This window comes from Curcuma longa, chromosome 4 (assembly GCF_044706935.1).
Source record: "Curcuma longa cultivar G26 ecotype Majalengka, Jawa Barat chromosome 4, ITB_CL_G26_1.1, whole genome shotgun sequence".
NCBI classification, from domain to species: domain Eukaryota; kingdom Viridiplantae; phylum Streptophyta; class Magnoliopsida; order Zingiberales; family Zingiberaceae; genus Curcuma; species Curcuma longa.
The window spans coordinates 12651285-12661571 of record NC_133864.1 but is presented as its reverse complement, the minus strand read 5'-3'; the positions used below and the strand labels follow the sequence as shown (position 1 = coordinate 12661571).

General features: G+C 36.5%; 1 protein-coding gene across 1 annotated transcript; it reads right to left on the bottom strand.

The window, feature by feature from the left end:
* Positions 1 to 3596: 3596 nt before the first annotated feature.
* On the bottom strand, positions 3597 to 4628 carry LOC141826043 (protein WEAK CHLOROPLAST MOVEMENT UNDER BLUE LIGHT 1-like). Its single transcript, XM_074713296.1, has 2 exons — positions 4488 to 4628; positions 3597 to 4401 (listed from the first exon to the last, which is right to left on the bottom strand). Exon 2 carries the CDS (start codon positions 4372 to 4374, stop codon positions 3808 to 3810), a length of 567 nt encoding a protein of 188 aa, XP_074569397.1. The 5' UTR covers positions 4375 to 4401; positions 4488 to 4628; the 3' UTR covers positions 3597 to 3807.
* Positions 4629 to 10287: the final 5659 nt, after the last annotated feature.

The window sequence follows — 10287 nt, the reverse complement described above, 5'->3', positions numbered from 1 at the left end:
CAGGCAGAGACAGAACAAGAATTTCATATTGAGGAAGCGAAAAAATATATATTTATGTTGAGGGGATGTGGTGGTATTGTCACTCCCCATTCTCCTCTCATTCGCTCCTCATTTTTATATCCCTGCACTTATATTAAAAAAATTAGGGGAGGGGGGCAGCCACCGCCATCGCCCCATCTTGGCTCCGCTCATACCTATTCATCAGAATCCTATCTATTAGACGTCGGCTCACTAAAAGCCGACTCATTTGAAGAAGCCCGATCCAATTGCAACTGACATAGCATAAAATCAATAGAAAACAATCCCGCACAAGTTTACCCATCCTTGGATTTCAGACCAGATCAAGTTATAATTGTTTCTAGTTTATCTCTGTTTCTTTTCCTAGTTTTTCTATTTCAGATCATTTCTCTTCCTTATCGAAATTGTTTGTGTTACATCAAAGTATCTACTCAACACGCTTAAAATTTTTATAACTCAAGGTTTGTTAATTTCTTCTGCCTAATTTGTTTTTTCTTAAAAACAAAGATATCATAGCACAGATCTCTAGGAACTCATTCCAGAAAAAAATTGAAAACCAACTGTAAAATTAAGTACATCGACATTATTTAATTTTGTTCATAGCTAGCTAGCAAGCAGAAAGTGCCCGCCACATGCGCGCATGCACTCAGCGAAGAGAAACTTTTCCCAATGCCTTTCTTGATCGATCGGCTATAAATAGCTTGCAATGGGAATTACTCTTCTGCAGATCAAGAAGCTCAACCTTCTTCTCAACTCTCTCGGTAGCTAGCTTGTGTTTTTTTTTTACAGTTTTCTAATTAAATGGCTACTAAGACGTCGTCGTCGTCGTCGTTTGATCTTCCTATAGCTACTCTCGTGATCTTGATTTTGTTGACCTCCAATCTCTGTCTGACTGCTAAAGCCAGACCTCTAAACGCTGTGAATGGCAGCAGCAGCAAGAAGAACATGATCAGGCAAAGTGAGGCAGCAGTACTGGTAGAAGGCAGCAGCACTATCCGCAGCAGCTCGGAGGAACATCCTGGGGAACTGGTGGGCAAGGAGGATGCCAAGCCGACAAATCCCGGTCACAGCCCTGGCGTCGGCAATTAATCTGATTTACCTTCTCATATATAGTCATGAAAGTAACCGTGTGGAACCGTTGGATGGCAGATTTCACCTTTAATTTGCTGAATTAATAGATCAGATTTGGATCAGATTTCATATTTTTTATCATTATTTCCATTGGATATTCAACTTTCATCTGCATCCTCCTATCTATAAGAGAATTAGATATTCATCACCATCCTCGTATGGAGAATCAAGTTTCCTTTATACTAATAATTTTTTCCATTCCATTCTACTATCAATTTATTTATCATTCTATTTTTTTATTTCATTCAACTATCAAAATTTGATAATCAACATTGGGTACCAACTAGTACCACTATTTTATTAATTTTTAAAACTCAACACTAACAACAACATCAGTTTATATATATATATATATATATATATATATATATAATTTAATCGGATATTTGGGTCAGATATAGATATGATTTTATCAAACTCGCATTCATATCCAAATCCGAAAATCCTCTTACTTAATTATTTAATAGGATTTAAATTTTTTTTTATATCCTACTCCATTTGGGTTGGATATCGAATCCTTTCATCGGGTTAAAAGAAAATTATCATCTTTAGCAAATAAAAAAATGGAGTTATTGAAAACTAGCTGTTTTATTTCGAAATTTCAAAAGAGCAAACAGCTCTTTAAAATGGCTTGTCGAATTTATAAACAAAGTCTAATGTTTCTCCATCAAATTTTCTCTCTTAATCCTACAATTTTTCTCAGCAACTTAGTCAAACAACGGTTTTAATTTATTATCGATACGAGTGCATCCATCAGCCAGCTTGAATGCATTATATATATTGAAATATCAACAATCCCCTGATTGATTAACTAATTAATTAACAACTGTCTCCACTAAATCAACGATATTCTAACAAAGCAAACGAAGTGTGCTGTCATTAAACCATTAATTAACTATGCATTTCTTGCAGCCTTTCGGATAATTAAAATTTTAAAATAACATCATTCGACGTTCCCCATGCACGTGATGGCCACCCCGCCCGCACACCCCATCCCATGAGACTAAACTACCGATACGGAATCTGGATCCCGCAGGAGGAGAATCTATCGACGATCCAGCCGCCGCCATGAGTTCCAACTCAGTTAAAAATTCAAGATTCTGTCGGAGGACGAAAACAAGATGCGGGGCCGGCAACAGGAATCGAATCTTTGAAGTCGGCAGCACGTGAGCTTCGGATTCTTAGGGAATCTGTCGCGACAATCTTTGTCATTCGCGTGTTAAATTAGACGGTCTATCACGTGTCTCAGAGAATATTCCAACCAGGCCTCCATTCGCCGAGGAGTTAGGACTCCCATTCGATGGTTGATGACAGCAGGAGAGGAGATCGCCAACCCTCGCCCATTCATTATTATCATCATCATTATTTTTGCTATTTATTTAGTGAATCTTTCTTGATTTGCAAAGCATGTGCAGCTGGAGAAGTACTGGCTTATTAGTGGGATGCATGGCTTCTGGGGAAACCCTGCATGCATGCATGATGCACCTGGTCGTACGTAGTATATACGAAAAAGAGATGAAGCACATGTATATGGCGCGCTAGCTGTAATCAGTAACACTTTTTTTATATAAGGCCACTTAACAGCTTCCATTGCTGCACTAAGAGAGAAGAATTAAGCATCAAACTTAAGTAGTGTCGAGCATATAACTCGTCTCTGTTTCTCTCTCGAATTTTTTCTATTCCACCCGATCTCATGGCTTTTAAGATTAGGTATGTTGTAGTGATAATGGTAATGCTTCTGTTAACTCTCTCCCCTGTTGAAGCAAGATTTCTGAAGACGGCGGAAGATGACACCAGACTAACGAGCAATGGCGGAGGCTCAATGCAAGTAGAGAACTTTACTGGTAATAAAGCAACTGCTTTATTGCAAGGCAGCATTAATGCTCCAGGAGAGGAGCAAGGCGACAGTAATGGGCTCGTAGTGGGCAATGAAGGTGCACGTCCGACGAAGCCAGGACACAGTCCCGGCGTGGGCAACTGATCACGCATTAATTTTTAGTTAGTCAGATCGTTTCATTCATGCATGGCCACTAGAGTTACTGCTGTTTCTAGATCATTATTTGATGGTAGATCTTTGCAGATCATTACTCAGTTTGTACGAATAGTTTGTGTCTTTGTTAATTAATAGTTTAGATTTAATTTAGCTTTCGTTTGCTTGTCGTATATATCTTCCATTGCGTCCTTTGAATCGCTTATATATATTGTTTGATAATGTTATATATTTACTTCGAAGATCATGCTCCTGATCATGCTTGATGAAGCCCGGATGGAATTTTCCTGCAGTAATGTCACTCTTCGAATATTTAAACTCTTTTTTTTTACCTTTTATCAAACGACAATTTTCCTACAGGAATACCATAATTTACTGATAAGAGCAAACTTCGATCCAACAAAATTAATAAAGGATAAAAATCGTTTATTATCACGCAGCTTGAAGAATGAACTCCATGAACATGTACAGATCAAAGTCAAGCTTCAAATTAATCATGCAAATGACCCCCGTGATTCATCTGTTCATGTCTTTTCTTGGACGAGAGATGAACCAATTCTGGAAAGAATGATTTCTCCTTGTTAACTACCACACCTGCAGGTTCAATCTCTCGTAGCCTAGCATGAACTACATCATCCTTTTCTTCCTTAGTAATGCTTTTGAGTTCATCATTGTGGACTTCCTAGGGGACTCGATGAAGCTTTAACTGCATCGTTAGCTTTTCTTCGCTGTTCAAGTTTGGTTCTCCATTTTTTCAGTTCTGGTTCTACATCCAATTTTTCTTCCTGAGCTTTGTTTGCCTTCTCAGTCGCAATTTTGAGGAGTTCTTTACGCTGTTCCAATTCTCTATATGCTTCCTTCAATCTCTCTAGACTACTTATTTGCGATATCTTGGCCTCATCAATCTGTGCAAGAGCAGCAGCTAGTCTATTATGTGCAAGTTCCACAGCTTCATGGACTCTTTTGCTGACAGTGAAGTATTGATCTGAGAGTGCAGCCTGTTCACTCTCCTGCAGAGCTTTCAGTACTGCTGCTAATGCCTGCTCTGATTCTTTGGCTGCTGCTTTATCCTTCAAAGCTACCTGTAATTTGCTCCATGTGGTGTTTGCAGAGGTTTCTGCTAGCTCCACTCCTTCGACCTTTTGTAGTTGTTGTTGTGCCATCAGTGAAGCTGATCTAGTAGCTTGATCTAGTTCCTCAGTTCTTTGTTGCAACAACATGGGCACTACCACCATCTTGTCTCTGGCTTCCTTTTCCTTTATCTGCACCATTTCAAGCTCTTGTTATGTCCTATCAAGTTCAGATTCTAGAGAAGAAACTACTATCAATACCACAAGTCCACACTTACCCTCTGCTTTAATGCGGAAATAGCTGGTTCATCCAATCCTTCTGGAGATTGAGTTCCAAAGCTTGCGTAGCTGATCTCTTTAGCATTGTTTGATTTGATGGAAGCAGAAGAATCAATACTTCTCTGAATACTAACTTCGACAGAAGTGAATATTATAATATAAGTTAAAATAATAATTAATATTATTTGAATTTTAATATATTAAATTAATATATTAAATAAATAATTATAAATAAAAAACAAAAGAAAAAATATAATTATCCGAAACCTCTGTCTATCTACAAGGAGAACTTATGTCAACAAGGAAAACAATATATATATTGTTTCTTTTAATTACGATTACGATGAATTAAATATTTATTTTTGTTCGCTACAAATAAAATAAACGAATCTAGTGCTATACTTTAATTTTTGGAACTGTGATTCAAAGGAAAGAAACCGTGGAGTTGAAATAACTCACTCAGAACACCTTTTAAAAGATTACGTGGTACTATTGGGTCGAATAAACCTTTTTCGAATAAATACTCAGATGTTTGTGAACCCTCGGGTACTGTCGTATTCAATGTTTGTTCAATTACTCTTTTACCCGCAAATGCAATGGTTGCATTAGGTTCAGCAATAATGATATCTCCTAACATAGCAAAACTGGCTGTTACTCCACCGGTTGTAGGATCTGTAAGAATTGCTACATAGAATAACTTTTTATCTAATTGATAATTATATAAAGCAGAAGAAATTTTAGCCATTTGCATCAAGCTCAAACTTCCTTCTTGCATGCGTGCTCCTCCAGAAGCACACACAATAATGACAGGTAGAGATCGATTAGTAGCATATTCGATCAAACGAGTAATTTTCTCGCCTACTACGGATCCCATACTACCCCCCATAAACTGAAAATCCATAACGCCAATAGCTACGGAAATACCATTTAGTTGACCTATGCCTGTTTGAACAGCTTCAGTTAAACCTGTCTTTCTTTGATAAGAATCGATACGATCTATATAAGAATCAGAATCCAGTTCTTCTTCTGAAAAATCGATATGATCTCTATCAGAATCCGGTTCTTCATCAAATTCAACGGGTGAATCAAATTCAATGGGGTCTACAGATACTATATCTTCATCCATGGGATCCCAAGTTCCGGGATCAATCGAAAGTTCAATTCTATCTGAACTACTCATTTTCAAATGATATCCACAAAATTCACAAATATACATTTTTTCACCAAAAAATTGTTTATAATGTGATTCATAACAATTTTCACATTGAACCCATAAATGTCTGAATTTATGGAAAGGATTATCATTATGATTGGATTCTACTCTAATATCCAAATCATCGATATTTTGACTAGTTCTTATACTAGAACGATCACTCTCACTACTATTTTTATTTTCAGTACAAATGAAATTATAAATGTAACTTTCACTGTAATTGTTGGTACTACTCGAAATAGAACTATTAATACTGACTTCAAAACGAAGATAACTATCAATGCTACTAATAATGTTCTTTTTCCAACTGGATTCAGTATCATTACATGTATGATTCTTTTTCTTAGACCCCCTATTCAAATAACTAGAAACAATAATTTCTAGTTCACTCATAAAGGAACTATCATTGTCAACCTCAAAAATATGATTTTCAATATCAAAAAATATAGAGTAACGATCACCATTACTATCCCTAACAAAAAAAGTGTCATCAGAGATCAAACTCCAAATATTCCTGATATCAAATAAATAATCAACATTATTGAAACTATAATTACTAATACGATTCCAACTAGGAACCTTTTTTTCCATATCGTTTAGAATAGGTTGTTCACTTCTATCTGTATGTCCAATACTATCAACACTATCTATTGATTTACTTGGCCCACACCTATGTTCTACCTTCTCATTGGAAAATACAAAATTGCACCGCCATTTGAACATAGAAATACCTCCTATTTAATTAAAATACAAAAAATTTGATGAATAATCATTTGACCTTAACTATCAGAATTAAGCATACGAATCTAATCATTAGAATTGTTAACTAATGAGGAGTAAGTATTGAAAGAAAAAATTATCTTTTGTGGAAATTCGAAGTATTACTTCAATATATTGATAGAATCTTTTTCTCAACTTTTGTCTTTAATAGAAAGACACAGCTTTTTCCCATATGATGTATAAAATACCATGAAATCCAAACCAAAGAATTGTGAAAAGTTTCTATTTCTATAAATAAACAATTTGTTCTCATTTCTCAGTCTCATTTATTATATAATATAATAAATAATTAAGTTTCTATTTCAACATACAACGAAAAAGACAATATATAGGATGATGGGTAGAAGGAGTCTTTCCCTTGGCTTGATCTATGGACCGAAATGAGGAGATATATAAAAAAGTCCACCACTCCCAAGGATCCCTAAAATTGGATTAAATTCATTATAGATCCAACAACAAACAATAGAAGTATTGAGTTGTTTAGTCTTCGATCTTTTATTTAGATCTTATCTTATATTATATATTTTATTTAGATCTTATCTTATATTATATATAAGTAAGATCTAAACAATACATATCATATAAAGTAAAAGAAACAGAAACATATATGCAAATACATAGTATATATAGGATGCTCGTTCTTTTTTTTTTATTCGGTAATCGGCCCAATCTTTTTTTAAGAAAAGACTGGGCCGACTTTAATTGCAATCAATTAGGAGAACAAACAGGAATTACTGAATTATGCACACTTAGCTTTTCTCTTTATCTAGCTTATCTACTGGTTCGAATTCGAATTTGATCTCTTTCCATACTTCACAAGCAGCGGCTAGTTCAGGGCTCCATTTGCTAGCTTCACGGATAATTTCATTACCTTCACGAGCAAGATCACGTCCCTCATTACGAGCTTGTACACACGCTTCTAAAGCCACCCTATTAGCTACTGCACCAGGTGCATTTCCCCAAGGGTGTCCTAAAGTTCCTCCTCCAAACTGTAGTACGGAATCATCCCCAAAGATTTCGGTCAGCGCAGGCATATGCCAAACATGAATACCCCCTGAAGCCACGGGTATAACACCTGGCATAGAAACCCAATCTTGAGTGAAGAAAATACCACGACTTCGATCTTTTTCAATAAAATCATCACGTAATAAATCAACAAAACCTAAAGTCATTTCGCGTTCCCCTTCCAGTTTACCTACTACTGTACCAGCGTGAATATGGTCTCCACCAGACATACGTAATGCTTTAGCTAGTACACGGAAATGCATACCATGATTTTTCTGTCTATCAATAACTGCATGCATTGCGCGATGGATGTGAAGAAGTAGACCATTGTCACGGCAATAATGAGCCAAGCTAGTATTTGCAGTGAATCCACCAGTTAAGTAATCATGCATTACGATAGGAACTCCTAATTCTCTGGCAAATATGGCCCTTTTCATCATTTCTTCACATGTACCTGCAGTAGCATTCAAGTAATGCCCTTTAATTTCACCTGTTTCGGCCTGCGCTTTATAAAGTGCTTCAGCACAAAATACGAAACGGTCTCTCCAACGCATAAATGGTTGTGAGTTCACGTTTTCATCATCTTTGGTAAAATCAAGCCCACCACGTAGACACTCATAAACTGCTCTACCGTAGTTTTTTGCAGATAATCCCAATTTTGGTTTAATAGTACATCCCAATAGGGGACGACCATACTTGTTCAACTTATCTCTTTCAACCTGAATGCCGTGAGGCGGGCCTTGGAAAGTTTTGGAATAGGAAGTGGGAATTCGCAGATCCTCCAAACGTAGAGCTCGTAAGGCTTTGAAACCAAACACATTACCCACAATGGAAGTAAACATGTTAGTAACAGAACCTTCTTCAAAAAGGTCTAAAGGATAAGCTACATAAGCAATATATTGATTATCCTCCCCAATAACAGCCTCTATGTGGTAGCATCGCCCTTTGTAACGATCAAGACTGGTAAGTCCATCAGTCCACACAGTTGTCCATGTACCAGTAGAAGATTCGGCAGCTACCGCAGCCCCTGCTTCTTCGGGTGGAACTCCAGGTTGAGGAGTTACTCGGAATGCTGCCAAGATATCAGTATCTTTGACTTCGTAGTCAGGAGTATAATAATTCAATTTGTAATCTTTAACACCAGCTTTAAATCCAACACTTGCTTTAGTCTCTGTTTGTGGTGACATAAGTCCCTCCCTACAACTCATGAATTAAGAATTCTCACAACGACAAGGTCTACTCGATATGGATTATGCGTGAATGAAACCTTTGACAAAAATCTTTCAAAAAAAAAATAATATTCAACTAATATTATCAACAAATTTTGTATACTCTTTGATATATATGACGCAACCTTATGTTTGTTTTAAGATCTGCAAGAACTCTTCTAACCCAAACTGCCTGACACGCTGCTGAAGTTGCTGCTACATATTCTGCTTCTGAAGAGGATAGAGCTGTAGTAGCTTGCTTCTTTGAACTCCATGAAATTGCTCCTGACCCAAGATTGAAAACACTAGCCGAAGTACTCTTTCGATCATCCACTGAACTTGCCCAATCACTATCAGTGAATCCGCAAAGATCGAATTTTAAAACTTTTGTATACCAAATCCCATAATCCACAGTTCCAGCAATATAACGTAAAATCCTTTTAGCTGCTCCAAGATGATGCTTTGTAGGATTTTGCATGAACCTGGAAATTACACCAACAGAGAAAGCAATATCTGGTCTAGTGTGAGTTAAATAAATTAAACCTCCTACCAAACTTCTGAAATATTTTGCATTAGCTTTCTCTGAACCATCTTCTAGTTGCAACTTCTCATTTGTATTCATGGGTGTAGTAGCTGGATTACAATTGAACAAACTGAATCTTTTAAGAAGATCTGTTGCATATTTTCTTTGTGAAATAAAAATTCCATCAACTCCTTGCTTCACTTCAAGACCAAGAAAATAATGCAACAATCCCATATCTGACATCTCAAATTTCTCCATCATGTTAGACTTAAATTCAGTTATAAGATAATCAGAGGAGCTCATATATATTATGTCATCAACATAAAGACAAACAATAATATAATCATCGCTACCTTGTTTCTTCACATAAAGGGTTGGCTCACTTTCACTTCTTGTGAAACCATTTTGTCGAAAATAACTATCAATCTTGCTATACCATGCCCTTGGAGCCTGTTTTAATCCATAGAGTGCCTTTCTCAACTTGTACACCTTTGCCTCTTTGCCTTCAATTATAAAACCTTCAGGTTGAACAACATAAACTTCTTCTTGCAAGTCTCCATTCAGAAATGCAGATTTAACATCAAATTGATAAACAGGCCAATGTAATTGTGCAGCTAATGCTAAGATAATTCTCACAGTTTCAAATCTAGCAACCGGAGAAAAAGTTTCTTCGAAATCAATACCTTGCTGTTGCGAATACCCTTTTGCAACAAGTCTAGCCTTGTATTTCTGAATGGTTCCATCGGCATGATATTTTGTTTTAAATACCCATTTGAGGCCAATTGCATTCTTGCCTTCAGGTAGATCCACCATCTCCCATGTTTCATTTTTATTGATTGCCAATAACTCTTCTTTCATTGCATTTCGCCATTCTTCCTTTGTTACTGCTTCTTCAAAAGTTGTAGGATCTGTAACAAACATAGCAAATTGACCCGATTCATAAATTTCTCTTAAGGATCTGAACTTTGTTGGAGGTGTTTCATCAGAAGAATCTTGTAGAGATGATGAACTACTACTCCTTGAATTTGATGGTGAGGAAGCTGGTGATCCCAAAGGAGATGATTCAACAC